The sequence below is a fragment of the Protopterus annectens genome, chromosome 1.part0 (assembly GCF_019279795.1).
Source record: "Protopterus annectens isolate FY-2018-M chromosome 1.part0, PAN1.0, whole genome shotgun sequence".
NCBI classification, from domain to species: domain Eukaryota; kingdom Metazoa; phylum Chordata; order Ceratodontiformes; family Protopteridae; genus Protopterus; species Protopterus annectens.
This window is the reverse complement of record NC_056725.1, coordinates 60,145,948-60,165,681: the sequence shown is the minus strand read 5'-3', so window position 1 is coordinate 60,165,681 and position 19,734 is coordinate 60,145,948. Positions and strand designations below refer to the sequence as shown.

At 40.2% G+C, this 19,734-nt stretch overlaps 1 protein-coding gene across 1 annotated transcript in view; it reads right to left on the bottom strand.

Annotated features, from left to right (window-relative positions):
* Positions 1-19,734, bottom strand: part of LOC122811525 — a 1,751,548-nt gene that overhangs the window by 924,175 nt on the left and 807,639 nt on the right. Inside the window, exon 6 of the mRNA XM_044083457.1 lies at positions 10,908-11,048. Within this exon, the coding sequence (XP_043939392.1) occupies positions 10,908-11,048 (141 nt within the window). The remainder of the gene's footprint in view (positions 1-10,907; positions 11,049-19,734) is intronic.

The window sequence follows — 19,734 nt, the reverse complement described above, 5'->3', positions numbered from 1 at the left end:
TATATATATATATATATATATATACACACACACACATATATATATATATATATATACACACATATATATACATATATATACACATATATATATATATATATATATATATATATATACACATATCTATATTTATATATACATACGGGTCTACCTCATAAGATTGACAGACCATATGATCGACATTCATTTGGTCGTTGTACTACCCTGGAGTTGATATATATAGTTAGGGGGGTGTTTTTGCTCTATGTCACAGACACACACACACACACTGGGGTACAAAAAATTTATACACCCCTGTTAAAATGCCACATAAAATGAGACCACAAATCTTTTCAAAACTTTTCCCACCTTTAATGTGACCTATGACTTGTACAATTCAATTGAAAAACAATCCAAGGGAAAAAATATAAATACAAAAAATAACAAATGTACAATAAGCTGGTTGGATGTGTGTGCACACCTTTACACTAATACTTTGTTGAACCACCTTTTGATTTAATTACAGCATTCAGTTTTCTTGGGTAGGAGTATATCAGCATTGCACATCTTGTCTTGGCAATATTTGCCCACTCTTCCTTGCAAAGGTGCTCCAAATCTGTCCGATTGCGAAGGCATCTTTTGTGCACAGTCCTCTTCAGGTCACCCGACAGATTTTCTATTGAATTTAGGTCTGGGCTCTAGCTGGGCCATTCCAAAACTTAAATTTTCTTCTTGTGAAGCCATTCTTTTGTTAATGTGGATGTATGCTTGGGGTCATTGTCATGTTAAAAGGCGAAATTCCTCTGCATCTTCAGCTTTCTAGCAGATGCCTGAAGGTTTTGGGCCAAACGTGACTGGTATTTGTGACTGTTCATAATTCCCTCCACCTTGACTAAATCCCAAGTTCCAGCTTAAGAAAAGCAACCCCAAAGCATAATACTGCCACCACCATGTTTCACCGTGGGGATGGTGTACTTTTGGTGATGCAAAGAGGTTTTATGCTAAACGTATCTTTTGGAATTGTGGCCATAAGGTTCAACCTTGGTCTCATCAGACCATAAAACATTTTCCTACATGCTTTTGGGAGACTATGTATTGTTTTGCAAATTTTAGCCGGGCCTGGATGTTTTTGTGTGTAAGAAATGGCTTTCGACTTACAACCCTACTCCATAGCACAGACATATTGAGAATATGGGAGATTGCTGTCACATGTAGTACACAACCAGTACTTGCCAGAAATTCCTGCAGCTCCTTCAGTGTTGCTGTAGGTTTCTTGGCCAGCTTTCATCTGGTCTTTTCATCAATTTTGGATGGATGTCCAGTATTTTGCAACATTACTTTTGTCCCATATTTTCTCCACTTTTTAATGACTGTCTTCACTGTGTTCCATAGTGTTTCCAATGCCGTGGAAATTTTTTTGTACCCTTCTCCTGACTGATACCTTTCAGCCATGAGATGTCTTTGATGCTCTAAGCTCTCTGCGAACTATGGCTTTTGCTGTTGCAGGCAACTGAGTAAATGTCAGGAAAATCCATCTAGGACAGCTGAACTTTTCTGGGGATTTATCACATGGCAGGTATGTACCCAAGAAGACAATGCTGTAATTAAATGAAAAGGTGCTTCAACAAAGTATTAGTTTAAGGGTGTACACACTTATTCAACCAGCTTATTGTATGTTTTTTTTATTTTTTATATTTTTCCCCTAACAGATTTGTTTTTCAATTAAATTGTACAGGTTATAGGTCAAATTAAAGGTAGAAAAAGTTTTGAAATGATTTATTGTGGTCTCATTTTTTATATCACAAAAACCTGGCATTTTAACAGGGGTGTGTAAACTTTTTATATCCACTGTGTGTGTGTGTGTGTGTGTGTGTGTGTGTGTGTGTGTGTGTGTGTGTGTGTGTGTGTATATATATATATATATATATATATATATATATATATATATATATATATATATATATATATATGTAGACATACATACACAGACACACACGAATGACACTGTGACCATATATAGAAATCACATAAAATGACAAAAATGCCAGCAAGGCACAAAAATGCTAATCTTTTCTGAAAAAAATAGCAGTTAACTGATGCCTAGAGGGTTAGGGAAAAAAAATCACAAACCTTGCAGCTTTTACAAATATTTTCTGGTAGTATACATTGCCACCAAATATTAACAGTCACCCCTGTTACCAAAGATGGCTAAAATAAAAGTGCATTACAAGCCTAAGCACTCACAATGTATGACCTGGCCCCAAGAGCATAAAGCTAATATGCAATGCGGTCCCATGTATTAATCTTCAACATCTACGCCCAGTTAGAGTACATAAACGTCACCTTCAGAGCTTAGTGTTTGACCTAGCACCCTAGGGCTTTCTTTCTTACCCTTCTTCCCTCTAAGTCACTGCATCATCTTGTGTTCTTACCCATGGTAACTGCCTTTCACACAACTTATTTTTATACACACAATTCCAACAGACGGCTAGCAGAATTTTCCAATTTCACATATCTTACTTCCTGTCTCAATAGTATTGCCATCACGTTAGTTGGTCAGGGACCTCCAGTTAACTGCTGATTTTGATTAAATCAAATATTATAATATACAGCTAAATATTTTCACTATACTCCAGCTGAGTGGAGACAGGTGCCACAGCCTCTTAACTTTAAAATGTTAAATAACCCTATTGTGTAATAAATAGAAGCAATACCTACATAATAAAATGATGAGCCAATACAGCTTAAAAAGGCAGACAGTGAAATTACAGGTTAACAAGTAAAATGTAGAAATGCACAAAGAAGAAACCACCAAACGACAAAATGCCACAGACCTTAGAACACACCGAAGTCCACAGGTGTTGAATAATACCACAAGGAAAAAATCTTGTTAACCAGTCTTACAGGTTTTTAAATATCCTTATTGGAAATACCAAGACCAAATCTTTGTATAGAAAACCTAACTTCTTTATTAATCCACAGGTACGATAAAAAACAAGCGCTTTCGCCTGGCGTATCCCAGGCTTTTTCAAGTTACAATGACTGTGTGGCCATGCAGTTAATATACTACTATATATATTACTATACAATAATTATGTCAATTAAATAATTAAAATGAACAATTATATAATTAACCATTGTAATACATTTTCAGTGTGAATTTTGTTTTAAGTGCAACCGTGCTTTTTCATTATCAAAATTTGTATATACAATGCTGTTTATCCCAAGACACAGGGCAAGTAAATATGTATATAAATCCTTTGTGATGCTAATATATTAATTACAAATTTTGAATATGTTGTTTTGGGAACAATTCATATAGAGCCATGCATCCTGATAAATGCATTCCATATGTAAGCACACTGATCTATTTGAATAAAAAAAAATAAAATATTTTAAATAAATATACCTAATTAAACTACCCCATGAATTACTTAAATTCCATAAAACAAATATATATTGATACCTAACATACTTTGAAATATAATACTTAAGCTTATAATCATTAACCCTTATTACTCAATATATTAAAAAATAAATAAATAATAAAATGTGAATATGCTATATGTCTCAATAAAAAACAATACTTGTGGAAGTCTGAAAATCTGATATACATTATCATAAATAATCAAAAATAAAAAATAAAAAGATATTTAAAAACCTGTAAGACTGGTTAACAAGATTTTTTCCTTGTGGTATTATTCAACACCTGTGGACTTCGGTGTGTTCTAAGGTCTGTGGCATTTTGTCGTTTGGTGGCAATTACAGGTTAAATGTGCATGACGAAAGTGCACATGGATTAACAAAATAAGACTGCAAAGCTGACAGGCATATTTGAAGAAAATCGCTAAGCAAGATAAATTGAAATGTCTTAATCTTAAAATGAATAATCCACTAAGGTGGCTGGAAAAACGGAGCTGAGATATAGAATTATTGTCAAATCGTTTATTTAAGCCACAAATGCCAAGCACCAAATATCAACACCATAAACGCCTTGAAACATATGAATGCATTTTCGTCATACAAAATTTGACTTCATCAGATGACCAGTGCCATATAATTTCCCATACTTATATAATCATCAATTAATTAAAACCAATGAGCACAATTCTCAAAGTTTAAAACAACCAATTGTGTTGGCATAAATCTCCTTATTTAAATATTTATTCTTTCAAAGTAAAACTCCACCTTTTTCCCAGTTCAGCTATATGGTGCACATTTATGGTGTTGATATTTGGTGCTTGGTGTTTGTGGCTTAAATAAATGATTTGACAATATTTCTATATCTCAGCTCCGTTTTTCCAGGCACCTTGGTGGATTATTGGTAGATTCGGTGCTGGTTCTGCTTTATTTTCTTGGTTTTTAATCTTAAAATTACTAACCCTTACTAAGTTACTAAACGAGCAGAAATTGCAAGAAAGCAAATTTATATGGAAAAGGTCACCTCATCATCTTCCAATAAAAGACATGACAGAAACAAGACCACTTTCAAATATTTATACATTACAATTCTACAGTTGCACTGCAGAAAAAAATGCATTTCTTTTTGCAGAAACAATACATCCATTTTTTCTAGCGGTTGGCTTTCTCACAGCAAAACTGACTGAATCAGTTCAGCCTCCTGTGAAAGACAATAGCTTAATTACATCAGCCAGAAAGAGAGCTACCAATACACAGGACCCAAGCATGTATTTAAATTCTCTGCATTTTAATGACTGCTTTTTTTTCATGTTTCAAGTCAGCTGATACTTTTAAGCTGCTGCAATTACATTAATGACCTGCTGGCACAGCAGATGCTAGAGTTTATAAATTCAGAGTGTAGATTTTTTTTCCAACTTTTATCTCCTTTTACATTCACAAGAGAAAAAGTGCCAAAGCTACACACATTTTGCATAAAGTGTGTTACTAGTAGTTAATTAAAAAAGAAATGCAAATCTATTTTTTTTAGCCTGGCATCAAACACTTCACACTTCCCTCTGTAGGTTCATAGGCTCATACTAGGCTATCTGCCCTAGGGCATTTATAAGCCTAGCCAGCGTTGTGTGGCTTTCACCACCCCTTAGGTTGAAGAATACTATACCCATTAGTTTGCCGTGACTCTGTCCAGCAGTGATACAGAGGTGATCCCCAGGGTAAACCTACGATCTCCCATCCACTGGTCAAGATTCCTCTTGAACAGAGTCAGCGAGGTGCTCTGTCTCACATGGACCGGGATTCTGTTCCACAGCATAGGGAGTCTCTGGGTGATTAATCTGTCCCTCCAGCACGTCCTATTTATATCCGTGTTGAGGTTTAAGTCTCTTGCTCTTGTGGCTCTGGTGGATTTGGATTTTTTTGAGGTGGAGCATGTCCATTAATTCCGGGTTGGACATGGCCTTGTATGTCAGGCACAGGTCACCTCTGAGCAGATGGTATGCGACTGAATAGAGCTGGAGTTTCTTCAGTCGGGCAGCATATGGCATATTTTTGAGCCCCTTTATCCTTTTGGTGAGGAACTTTTGGGGTCTTTCCAATTGCTGCAGGTGTCGGGTAAGATATATTCCGAATGGGACTTTGTACTCAATCACTGGTCTGATAGGTCAAGAGTACAGGGGAACAATGACCTCCCTTGATCTGGATGTGAATCCCTTCATAATCAGGTGGGCAATGTAGAAGGTCCTCCTAACCACTTTGGCAATGTGTGTGTCAAAAGAAAGGTTACTGTCAACTTGGGTCCCCAGGTCCCTGATAACCTCTTCTGTGCTTAATGGATTGCCACCCATGTGGTAACTTGGGGTTACCTTGTTTTTACCAAAGGGTATGACTATACATTTTTTGGCGTTTAGCTTAAGGCCATGGCTCTGGCACCAGTTATCCGTTTCTATGAGACCTCTCTGAAGGATATCTGTGTCTGATGGATTTTCAACTATGGCGCCCAGTTTGCAGTCATCTGCAAACTTTGTCAGCCACAATCCTCCTATGTTTGCCTGCACCTCTGAAAAGTAGATGCTGAACAAGAGGGGGCCCAGGACTGAGCCCTGTGGGACACCGCTTGTGACCGGCTTGGAATCTGACATGGCAACAGTAACTCTAACCCTGTGGGTTCTGTCCTTGAGCCAGTTTGCAACCCATCTTGTGACATATGGGTTTACATTTAAGCTGGTGAGCTTTTCTATGATACCCGAGTGGGGTATTGTGTCGAACGCTTTTGCAAGGTCAAGGTAGGCTGTGTGAACTTTCTTACCTTCATCAATGGCCTTGGTGACTGTTTCAAAAAAGTCAACCAAGTTCAAGAGGCATGATCTGCCCTTGACAAAGCCGAATTGGGTAGGATCCAAGGTCTGTAGGTCCCCTATGTCTTTATTTACGAGTTCCATTATGATCCTCTCCATAGCTTTGCAGACCAGGCTTGTTAAGCTTATGGGACGGTAATTACCAGGCTCCTGAGAAGCACCGCCTTTGTGGAGTGGGACCACAGTTGCCGTACGCCACTCTTTGGATACGTATCCTGTGGTAAGGCTAAGATTAAACAGCAGCCTTATGTGTGGGTTTAGTTCTTCTGAGTTCATGTAGCACACAACCGGGGACACCATCCGGTCCCATTGATGCTGTGTTTTTAGCTTTAGAGAGAGCAGCTCTCACCTGGGCATTTGAGATGATTGGGAGGCTACACTCTGCTGGGATAGATATTTCTCCTTTGGGGAGGAGAGAAATTTTCACTGAACCTGTCTGCCAGTATGTTTGCAATGTCTGTGGGTTCAGTGATTTTTGTATCATTTTGGACTAATTCTGAGCATATCTGGGAGTTTCCACCCAGATTTCTAACATAGCTAAAGGCGGCCTTATGATTGTCTTTTGAGTCCTTGGTGATTTTTCTCTCAAAGTTGGCCTTGGATGATTTTATGAGTGATCGTAGTTTTTTACTAGTATTGATCAGAGATGTCTTCCCTTTTAGGGATTTTGCTCTATCTTGTAGTAGCTTTCTCCTCTTTTTGTAAAGTTTGTTTATGGTTGGGGTCCACCAGATCGAGTGCTTGCCTTTGGTGGAAAGGGTCTTGATTTTATTTGGGATTGCTTGATCCATGCAATCCTGGAGGTGCTCGTAGAAAGCATTTGTAAGGGATTCAGCAGCGTGGGTTGTGGTTTCCAATGGCTCAGGGGCCTTGAAGGATACCACACCAGTCTTAAGAAGTGTGAAGTTGGCTTTTGAGAAGTTCTTCACTGTGGTCTTTTGTTGGGGGTGGGGCGGATGTGGATCTCCAGTGAGATTAGTTTATGGTCTGATCTCACCAATGAAGGATATACTTCCGGTGTGGAGCATTTTGTCCCCATGTTTGTGATGATCAGGTCTAGTATATTTTCACCTCTTGTGGGAATGGTGACAAGTTGTTCCATAGCATTTGAGTTTATGAACTCCAGGAACCTTTGGGCTAGGGTACAGGGGCTTGAGTAATGTTCCCAGTCTATGTTTGGGTAGTTGAAGTCACCCAATATGATGGTGTTTGGAGAGACATTTATACTCTCCAGTGTCTTCAGGAAGGCTGTGTGGGGTTCCTGAGTTTGAGAGGGTGGCCTGTAACATGCTACAAACTGTAGAGCAGTTTTGCCTATGGTTAATTGCACCTGAATGGTCTGTGATGCTTCGTGAGTTGCCACCAGCCTGGAGGTGTGGGTATCCTTGATGAATATGGATACACCCCCTCCTTTTGTGGTACGGTCCGGGATTTGGGGCCAGAAGGCATGATATGAGGTAAAACCTGATAGTGCCAGGGTACTCTTAGGAGCCTTGAACCAGGCTTCAGTCACAGCACAGACATCGATGTTCTCCATACTGAGGAGGGCTTCAAGGGCGTGCATCTTGAGATTTAGACTTCTGGCATTGAGCAGCATTACCCTTAGTTTTTTTCCATTATTGTTTTCTAGGGCGGTGGGTTTAGAATTTGAGCCTTGTCTAAAAAAGGCACTATGGGGGTGGCAAGAGCCTTTGCCAATATCCGAAAACCCAGGGGTGATAGCTGCAAGCCGTCCCTTGCGAAGCAGCGTGGCTTGTCAAGCATGTCATTCCAGGCAGACAGACACTGGATCCCCTTAGAATGACACCAGAAATTAAGCCAATTATTAAAACTGATGATTTTGTCTCTGTACTGTGGCATCATTCTTGGTGAAGGTAGGATACTGCTCAGGGTCAGGGTCATACCAGCCTGGGCTACATAATCTGAGAGCTCCCTTTATGTCTCTTTTCATATAGTCCAGGGAGGTACGTCTCAGGTCATTCACACTGGCATGGACAATGACTGAGTCATACTTGTACTTGCTGTGGAGTGACCCGAGTGCTTGTGTTATGTGGCGGATTCTAGCGCCCGACAGACAGCTTACTGTGACCCTCTCCTTGTTCAGTCTGGTGAGTGGGACGTCAGTGTGTCTGACTATGGAGTCACCTATGAAAAGTGTGTCTGGCATTGTGCTTGGCCTTAAGGGCTGTGACTGATTTGCACACTGACTTTGTCATCTATGTGTTGCTTGTGTTATGTCATGAGGTGGCAGTTGTTTGGGTGTCTAATTAACAGAGATTCATGGGTTAGAGAATGTGTAATATTCAAAATGTACTGATAGAAAATTAAAATTTAATCTATTCTTACGGGATACCAACTGAAATGTAGTCCTCAACATAGCCCACTTAGGAAACAAATGTTTTTTGAACCTCCTTCCTTTGTGTAACATCAGGATTTGGGTTGAAGGTAGATCCAGACAATTGGATACATGCACCAATAAGTGTGGAGCCAACTATATCTTCTCTCGGCACATACAGGAAGGAGATTTTTTTTCTGCCCTTATTTAAAGAAGCTGATTAAAACCAACTCAGGAGGTGACTAACTGAATGCATTTGGTTTACAGGGCAAGCTGCAATGACTGTGAAGCATTTTGCGTGGGGAAAAATGCTCAACAGACTTAACTCGTTACAGCCGAGTAACGTCTCCAGGCGTTTCTGCAGTTACCACCTACTGCGCCTCTAGGCGTCAAATATTGGCTGTTCATATTTGCATTAATAATTCTAAAACCAGGCTGCATACAAGGTGTCAGAATATTTTATCTTGAAGCATACATGATGGCAAACACAATTGTATTGATATATGACCTCTGTCAATTAGTATTTGTTATAATTGTAAGGTAATAACTTCATTTTTTAAATGCTGAAGCCACACCCACTTGGAGTTAAAGGTACACACTCCAAAGAGCTCTACTGGAGGGAAGGAGTATTTCTGGCCATCTTTCCAAAATTAGAACCAAGTGCAAAATGCACTGACTCAGCACCTGCAGCTTCACAAAACACACACTGGCTTTAAATTTCAAATTATTGATTATGTGGGCCCTTTGGAACTAGAAGGGGAGACACTTATCTATTAGAAAAATGTGAACTACTGTGGCAACAGACTGAACTCTTTTAGAAAACTGGGGCTTAATTATTGCTCATAAAAAGCATACTAGAATTCAGAAAACTGCATCACTATTTAAAAGCTATTAAAAGTCTGATGTGGGACTTATTAATATTGACATTACATGCTAATATTGTTAAAAACAAATATTAAGCATTGTAAATATTTTACAATGAAAATAACTGACATTGGTGCTGTTTTCTGATATTCTTGAGTGCACTTTTGTTCATTCAATCTAAGTGCTTACATGTCACACTTGAACAGATCCCCAGGGCCTTAATGCTTTATTTTTTTTTAACCATTTTTCACTGTTTTTCCACCTTAGCAATTATAGCACACAAACCTGATTAAGTATTTGGTACAAAAGCGATCTTTGTTAAAAGTGTTTTAGTTTGTATGCATTAATATTTATTCCGATAGCTGTCTAGTGATATTAGTCATTTTGTTAGTTTCTTATTTAATAAAGTTCAGATTAGCAGGCTACCCCACAAAGTATTAATAACCTTTTCTAAAGATATCACTTCCAGTTGTTTTATCTCTTTTACCATACACATTACTTCTAATATAGTTGGTTTAGATTTTTATTTTCACTTTCTAGCAATTGCTTTTTTTGGCAGCCACCATAATTAGACACAGCAAGGCCTTAGCGTGTCTAGGCAATTCCCATTCTGTATCGTAGCTCAGAAAAATCATCTCCCTCAGCACACCAATCCACTCACCTTGTATCTCCCACAGTGAATCCTACAGGGAATCCCTTACAGTCCTCCAACCCACCACACTCCCAGTACCTCTTTCTTCCGCGTCATACCTCCACAACATTTGCTGTCTACCCGAGGAAAAATTCTCTGGAGTCTACTTGAGGTACAATATCCATGTAAAGATTTCCAACCAAAAATCCTAAATCTAGATTTTGTTGCTTATTTGGGAGACGTACATATATCCTCCCATTGTTTTTTTGTGAATTGCTTATCCAGTTTCTCTTCCCAATCCTTTGTAACCTCCTCTGATTGATTCTTATAGTTATCATGCAATATTTTATATGCTCTACTAATTATTCCTTTTTTTCCTTTTTTAATGGCAGCTTCTGTTGTAGATTCTACTAAAAACTCTGCCAGTGCTGGTCTTTCATTTAGGACCCCCTATTTCTTTCTTACAGATTACAAATGTCTAATTGTAGAAGCATCCACTAATACCTCCAACTTATAACTGTAACTGAAATTCTATTTTTCATTTCCTCAACAATAAAAAAAAAACAGAACTTGACAGTGTAAACATAATATTCTAACGATGCTCATGTCTAGGATATTTATATACCATTACATCAAAATACATGCAGCATACTTATGAACTATTCAATGTTTTGTATTTAAGGATTGCTCATGCACTCTCTCCAGTGGTGTTAAGGCCATCTACCAGTTGTCTCCACGGAATTGTCTAGGGCATCAGATCTCTGTCATATTAAGATTTACTCAAAGACAAAAAGCTAAAAAGTTTAAAAAAAATGTAGGCTCCTACCTCCAACACTGTATCGGTATCTCCTGCTGCTGCTCTTCCTTAACACACATTTCATCTCTTTAGAATTACGCAAAGGCTGGCATTTCAACTCAAGCTGAAACATGGAGGGTGATTTTCCTAAAATAAACTGTGGAAGTTCACCTGGAGACAAAAAAGGCATAGCAGTCATTATTTGTATAACTGAGTTATTTCATAAAAATATACACCCAGGGGTGCCAGTGATTGAAGTAAACCAAAGTTGTAAACTAGAGGAAAACTCAGTTGTATAATTAATCTTACCATAACAATAGATGCTCTAATGAATTGCCATTGCAGCAGTCTAAGCTATGCGAGTTTATCCCGCCTGCAAAGGGCAGCTTGACAAAGCTTTGGGCATCCCCTCCCAACACTCCGCCTACTAGGGGCATGAGAAAAAAAGTTATGTACTCACCATAGCATTACATCTGTATTCATTTTTTCTCAAATGATTGGTCTCGGACCAGACCTGGCTGCTTCTTCCAGACTGTCCCTTATCTGTAATGTTTCGCCAACCAAACATACCTCATACAGAGTTTGCTGCCCTCAACAAACAATGGATAACACCTTAAGGAAACTTAAAAATGTATAGGTTAAAAAAATATAACTGAAGCTCAAACCAGGAACAATAGTTACCAAAGTAATATTCATTAGGTCTCTCTAGAAGCAAAGGGAAGGGGTTAGGAGCATAGGAAGTCAAGAAAGAATGAAAACAGACAACACATACACAACATTATGGTGAGTACGAGACTTTTTTTTTATTTGATGCTGTCATTTTCATTCATTCCTTAACTGATGGGACAGAGTCCCCAGCTAGATGAACTTTGGGTGGTCCTCATGGAAGGATGTTTCAGAGTATTGCAGAGCCAAAACCAGCTCTGTTCCTAGAAACTAAATCTAATTTGTAATAAGCAATAAAGGTATGAGCATTAGAACAAGTGGCAGCTACACAAATGTCATCTAAGGAAGTTCTTGACCAAAAGGCTGAGGATACAGCCATAGACCTAGGGAAATGAGCTCTAGGGGGCTTGGACAAGTATAACCCTTCTTTTACTGTAGATAAAGGATATGCAGTCTGTTAACCACTTGGCCAAGGCAGCTTTAGAAACTGGCATGCCCAATCTGTTAAGACAGAAGGATACAAATAACAGGTCTGCCCTTCCAGAAATGTGTGGTTTGAGAGATAAAATCGAAGTTTCCTATGTACATCCAAAAGGTGGAGCATGTACTCTCCCTTATTTGAAAATTTTGGAAAGAAAATTAGGTTAATGATCTGGTAGACATTAAACATGGTAGCTATCTTAGTCAAAAAAGACAGGTTGGCCCTTAAGGAAACCCTATCTCTGTGGAAAACCAGGTAAAGGAGGCTTGGGTGAGACAACTTGGTGTTCGGATGATCATCTAGCTGATGTAACAGCAACTAGAAAAATGTTTTTCCAGGACAGAAACTTAAGGTCCATTTTGACTAAAGGTTCACAGGTGCCTTAGGTCAGACTTTGAAGCAGGGTAGTTAAAATCCTTAGGAAGATCCTTAACTGTAGGCCAAAGCAAGAAGGTTCTTTGAGAAATCCTTTGCATAATCTAGATGAAGCTAAGGAAAAATAATTTTCACCCAGACGAAACAATGTGAAATGGACGCCAACTGCACCTTAATAGTCAAAAAAATATCCCCTTCATCAAAAATTGAAGCTAAAAACTCAAGTACAGTTGACTTAGGGGAAGAAAAAAATGGTCAAATTCTCTCAAGGGCCCATAAAGCAAATTTCTTCCATATACTTGGAAAAGTTACTAGTGGAAGCCATTTGAAAAGGTAATAAAATATGATGGACTGGGGAGAAAGCCTGGGCTGTCTAGCAATCAGTTGAACTAGAGAAACCATGTGGTCAGCTTGAGGCCTGTTATGTCCATGTGAGTCATCCTTGTGGGGTGAGACAGGAAATCTGGACTGGGGTCCACTATACAAGGTGGATACAGAACAGGCCATAGGGAAATAAACTAAACTAAAAAAAATAGGATCCCTTTACAGAATCAAACCTTTCCTAACACCTACAGCAAGGTCCACCATTGCTAGATCTCACCTAATCTCCACTCTTCTCTATGCTTCCCCCATTTACACTAATCTTTCCAAAAACATGAAGAAACTAGAAACATCCTATCATAACATAGCTCGATTCACTGCTGGATCTCCTTTTCGAACTCATCACTGCTTGAACCTAAAAGAACTAGGCTGGATGGAACTTCCTAACCAACTTGTACTTCAACAGATCTTAATTGCTTATAAGATTCTATATCAGCCAACCAACACACCAATACTTTCTAGCCTTATTTCTCCATTCAACAACCTGAAACAACTACGTTCTTCTAATAAACTTCTGATTAATATTACCAAACCTAACAATAATGCAGGTGACAGTTTATTCTCCAACTCTGTTGGAAAAACATGGAATAAACTACCCTCTGATATCACTTCTTTAACCTCTTTCAAACTTTTCGAATACCAACTAAAAATGTATCTCAAACACTGGCTTTGCTCCTGCACTAATCCAGACTAATGCTAACTCTTTTCTCTACCATTACCCTTGTTAACATATAAAAAAAAAAAAAAAAAAAATTACAAATTTATTTTTTATCTGTTTTACTTGTTATGTTTCTCATGTAACCTTTTATGCCTTTTTGTGAAAGTGTACAACTAATGGAGCTTTTCTCCCCGGGCCTCTACTGAAAATGGACATGTATCCAGTTGGACTAGCCCGGTCAACAAATGTAAAATAAAAAATAAAATAAATGTTCATTTTGATGTGGTAGTACGCATCCTGAAGATCTATCAAACACATCCATCATCCTTTCACAGTGGGGGCAAAATGGACTGAACTGTGAAATATTCAAGGTTCTGAATGGTCAAAGTATTGGTTTAGTTTGCAGAGATCCAGGATAGATCTCAAGTTGCCGGTAAAAAGGATCTTGAGTAGGTCCCACATCTTATCTGGTCTGGGGGGCCTTCTGGATGACTCTGAGCAGCTTTTTTTTCCCCAACGCTTCTGCCTCCCTCTGATTGGGTGGATCATCAGGGATTCTTTTCATTCTTGAAGGAGGAATATGGTATGATATACAACCTCTAGATACAATTCTATGTACCTAGGAATATTTGTGATGGATGCCAAGGCTTTTTGGTGCAGACACACATGTCCTCCAACTGCCTCTAGAGGGCAATAGTCAGGAGCACAGGTAGGGTTTGCCTGAAAAGGAATCCCAGAAACCCTGGTACTATGTGCCACCTCTGCTGCAGGGGGCAGTCTTCAATTAGGAGTTCTCCTCTCTGCCTCCGGGAGAACCATCTCCTTGTGAGTCTTGGATTTGTGTTGACGCCGGGAAAAAGGTCTTTGAGTAGCAAAATGGATCCTCCATAGGTTCATAGGTAGATACTAGGCTACCAGCCCTGGGGCCTATATAAGCCTAGCCAAAAAGGTTCCCTGGCTTTCCCCACCCAAGAAAATTATTTTCCTGTGGCCCTGTCAAGCAGTGCTGCAGAAGTGATCCCAGGGGTGAATTTTCCATTTCCCATCCAGTCATCAAGGTTTTTCTTAGAGAGGGCCAATGAGGAGCTTTGCTTGACATGAATGGTTAGTTTGTTCCAGAGTATGGGAAGTCTCTGGGACAGGAATCTATCCCTCCAGCATGATATGCTTAGCATAATGTTAACTGTTTCTGCTATGTTTTATACAGTTTATCCCTTTTGCTGTGTGAGAACAAAGTAAACAAGGTCTTCCAGAAAGGTTCTCTCACTTTTTGGATAAACAGGGAAGATTCATCAAATGCAGCATTGATAAATGAAGATTTGAAAGGCTCCACAATAACACAGGTGCATCCAGGCATGTCTCCTAATGGCTATGCCTGAATCGGCTGCCTGTGAGATACCCCCTGCAGTGAGGGGTATCAACCTCATGGGCGTGTTAAATATTTTGGTCCTTCACAGACAGGGACCCAAGAAAGAGATTTGGAGAGCTCTTTAGTCAAATCTCTTTGCAATGTCATGCCAAGTAATTCAATGACAGAGGAGCAAAGGTCACTGAAGCATAAACTCCCTTTCTGAATCTGTCCAAAGCCCTAGATTCCCTGTTAGAGGGACTGACTGAAGAGCTCTGCTCTGTAAGCTCCTTAGTAGCTGGTGCCATAACCATGTCATTCACCAGCATCCCCTTCGTCCACTGTGTTCAGTCCTTCTGGGTGGCTGAACATTTATCTGGATGCTTGGCGATGGGCTCCACAGTATCCAGTTCCTTTCTAGCCCAACATGAGATCAGCTCTGCAAGTTCATCAGCTGGGGGGGGGGGGTCACCCAAGACTTAACTAGGCCAAACCCAAAAACCACCTGAAACATTGACTCCTCTTGGGACAAGAGTGCTGGTTGACCAGCCACCTTTTTACTTTAGGAGTTCCAAGTACAGCTCAAAAGCAGATGTACTCAGGTGGAGATCTGGGTGAACCTTCTTCTTCATCAAAGTCTATGTCCTCAGTGAGAGATTCCTGAGGGGAATCCAAATGTCTCCCTTCACACATTCTCTTCCAAGGAACCTCATCAGTGAGATGGTTTGGTGAGTTATCAAGTGACAGGGGAGTCTGTACAGATATTTTATTGTAGATGGTAGGTGAGGAATGTCTTTTTTCTAGGTAAAGAGAAGGTTCTCTCCGTAATCTTGAAGGCATAGTCCCTATGGGAGAAAAAAAAGCAGAGGCACTGGAGCCAAAATCTCCTGTACTGCCAACCCCTGAATCCCCTGAGGATGAAGTCAGACCCGAGCCGTCCAGTTCCAAAGCCCTCGAGGGACAAGGATGGCTACAATAATTTGTGAGTCTAACCTGATCCCCCAGATGAGTGCAAACACTTGGGCCTCAAGATTCCTCCTGCTCCAGAAGATTCAGAGCCAGATGGCTCAGCTGAGCAACTGGAGTTGAACAACCTGTCTTCCATCAGACAAGCACACTTCCAATGATCTTGGATCTGAGGGCTCTAAAAACACAGCCCAGATAATAGGAATAACTAAAGGAGGACTGGTAATGGGCAGCCTTAAAGATCTGATGGGAGACTGACTAAATTATCCCCAATCTGGAGGTGACCTCTGAGGAAATTTCCTCATCATCCATCTTATCCACTTTGGCATTGGACAAGCTCCTGGAGGTCCACAGCAAACAGCCAGTAGACATTGGCCTGGACTGCTTACATGGAGACTTCTGTCAAAGGTGGAAGGAAGTTAAGCAGATTTTGGAATCGGTGAATAAGACAAATGGATGGAATGGGATTTTGCTTTCAAAGTAGTAGGATCAGTGGAAGCTGGATGCTATTTCTTTGGTATTTTTAATGGTGACACTAAAGATGATCCAAAGATGTTGATGGGTCTGAAGACCTTTTTTTCTTGAATACTTGTTTTTGGAAGCTGAATCAGGCTTTCCTTTGTCAGATTTCTTGCTTGGGGTTTGAGCTACGGTTGAAACAGAAGGAAGTAGGTCCTTCAAAACTAATGTGATATCCTTGTGGTCACTGCTGCAGTATCCGTAACCTACAGGATTCCCTGCTATGAAAAGCTGGTGTCCAGCCAGTAGCAAAGACTTCCTGTTGCATTTAAAAGGTATGCCTGAATGTCACTCAATGCCCCTTGTGTACTGTAGGGCATAAAGGTGATGTTCATGCTTACCATAGGCAGAACTTCTCATCCAAATATATTTTTTTCAGTGGTCTGTTTACTTGTGTTAGTTTTCAAAGTTGAACGCATTTTCATTCTTCACTGTTGATCTACATCCATTTGCTGGATAGCTAAGTGTCCCATTGCCTTTTTTTTTGTGCTCCTTGGGGTTAATGTCATCCAGAAAGGGTAAACGCCAGTGTGGGAGACAGACTCCCCATAAAGACTGCCCCAATAACTGTCTTTTGTCTAGAAGTGTCTCATGACCATATGTCATCCTCTATTTGCCAGGCATTCATTCCAAAGACCATTTGCAGTAGACTTTCTTCCCTTTCCTTGTATCCTGAGAACCAGCATCTTAAGTTTCTTGTTAAAGATATAATGGATAGAATTGCCCACTCAGAGGGTCAAAAGATTCAACCGGAATCTTCTGCTATCCAGCCTCTGCCAGGTGCTTCTCAGGTTGTTACAAACCTGGAGGCTCACACAGCTGTGTTTTCAGATGCCTCTACCATCACTTTATTGTAGGCCATTGCAGTTCTGACTGGAAGCACATCTGTTGAGGCTTTGCAGGTGTCCATTTCGGATGCTCATAGGATCATAGCAGATTACTAGACTAATGGCCCTGGGGCCCTTACAAGCCAAGCCAAGAATTCACCCCCAAAAAAGAAACCTCAATCAGCACCTGTCACCTCTGTCAATGAGGGACACAGGTGCGACCCCTGGGACAAGTCAAGGTTGCACTTGAAGAGGGTCAGTGACGTACTGACCCTCTTCAAGTGCAGCCTGAAGAGGGTCAGTAACGTACTTTGACGTGTATGGGGAGTCTATTCCAGAGAAGGGGCAGTCTCTAGGAGACAAACCCGTCTCTCCAGCAGGTTTTGTTAATGTCACATATTAGATTTAGGCCTTTCGACTGGGTAATGTGCGACTGAGTAAAAAAACAGGTTAAAATGGATTTCGATGGATTTTTCTGAAAATGTGAAATAAATGTTCTGCATTTCAGTTTGTAGAGTGCACTCAGCTTGAACTCAGTTACCTACCTTGGCAAAACTATATAGCTTGGCACTCATTGTTAAGAATCAGAACTAAAATATTTCATCTCTTATAAACTATGCAGCTTTGTGTAAAATTATCTACAAGCAGGTCAGGATGAACTCTTGTATGCAGTTATGTCTCGTCAACATGATATGCAAGATATGCCAAGGACAAAAAGAATTATTCCTTCAGGTACAGAATGTTTAAACAAACTGTCAGCAGACCAGCTACAAATGAAAGACTTATTATTCTGGCAAATTCTCTAAACTGCTGATGCAGGCAGAAAAGACACTAAAGATTGGGACTTTTTCTTTTGTATCAGAGACTTTGATTATTCTATTCTTGCAGACCTAAAACTGTAAGACTAAGTACGTTTTTGATGTATATACCTTTCATTGATAAGCTAGATGTAAACCTCGTGTGCAGTAAATTAATGTTGTAACATTAGAACTGTCTCACTGTCTTCAATGAGTAAAGGTACATACTACCGTGATAAGTGTAGTATAACTTTAACAGCAACAAGTTAGAATTAGGAATATGGAACACCTCTAATAGAGCAGGATCTGAGATTGCCTTGTAGGCGAGATGCAGATCACCTCTGAGCAATCTGTATGATGCAGAGTAGAGTGATAGTGATTTCAGCCTGTCCACATACGACAGGTGTTGGAGGCCATGGATTCTCTGTGAGATGTTTCTATGGCCTTTCTAGTTGGTACAGGTGTTTGGAGGAACATACCAAATGGGGAGTTGTACTCAACTGGCCTAATGAGGGAGGAGTAAAGAGAGGTAATAACCTCCTTAATTCTGGATGCAATCCCTTTACTTATGAGATGAACAAAGCAAAGGCTTTTCTAACCACTGCCACTACATGATGGTCGAATGTGAGATTGCAGTCAACCTGTGTACCCAGGTCTCTCACCACAGGTTGTGCGCTTAGGGGGTTGCAGTTGATGTGGTAATTAGTAGGAGCTGTGGTTTTGCTGAATGGTATGATAATACATTTTTTTTTGCATTTAACTTAAGGCCATGTCTTTGGCACTAGTCATTTGTTGCTGTGAGACCCCCTTGTAGTATGTTAGCATCACTTGGGGGAGTCAATGACAGCACCTAATTTACAGTCATCTGCAAACGGTCAGCCACAGACCTTTTGTCTTTGCCTGGACCTCTGAAAAGTAGATGCCAAACAGTAGAGGTCACAGGTCAGATCCTGGGGGAACGCCACTAGTGACAGGTTTGCTGTCGGAGGTGTAGGCACCTATTTTGAGTTTGTGGGTTCAATCGGTAAGCCAGTTGGCCATCCACCTGGTGATATATGGACTTATGCCACGTTGTGTTAGCATTTTGATGATGCCCAAGTGGGGGGGTTGTGCTGAAGGCTTTGGCCAAGTGAAGGCAAGCTATATGTACTGACTTTCCCTCATCCAGTGCCTTGGTGATGGTCTCAAAAAAGTCAATCAGGTTCAACAGGCAAGACATGTCTTTGACGAATCTGAACTGGGTGGAGTCAAGTGCTTGGAGATTGCCTATGGCCTTGTTTAGGAGGTACATAATAATACACTCCATGGCCTTACAGATCAGACTTGTCAAGCTAATGGGGTGATGGTTTCCAGGGTCAGTAGTGGCACCACCTTTGTGCAAAGGGAAGACAATGGCAGTTCTCTACTCTGCTGGAATGAAGCCTGTACTTAGGTTATGGCTGAATAGGGTGCTCAATGGCAAGGCTAGTTCTTGCTGGAGATGATGCAGAATACATCCTGGGATACTAGCAGGTCTCATGGAAGCTGTATGCTTTGCCTTGGATGGGGCCTTTAACACCTGAGCTACAGAGGTGTGAGGTGCAGGACAAGTATCGGGGATGTCAAAAGGGTCTGAGGGGACAGAGGGTTGAAGTTTGCTCTGAAACTATCGTCTAGCAGGTTTTTATTTGACATTTGTTAACTAGGTTAGTCCAACTAGGCTAGACATCCATTTTCAGTTGAGACGATTTAGATTACAAATGTTACTAGGATATACAGAGTTCCAATATAGATGAATTACAGTAGAAAGCTTCAAGCACATATAGTGAATTACTACACATATTATACATAAGTTGCAGT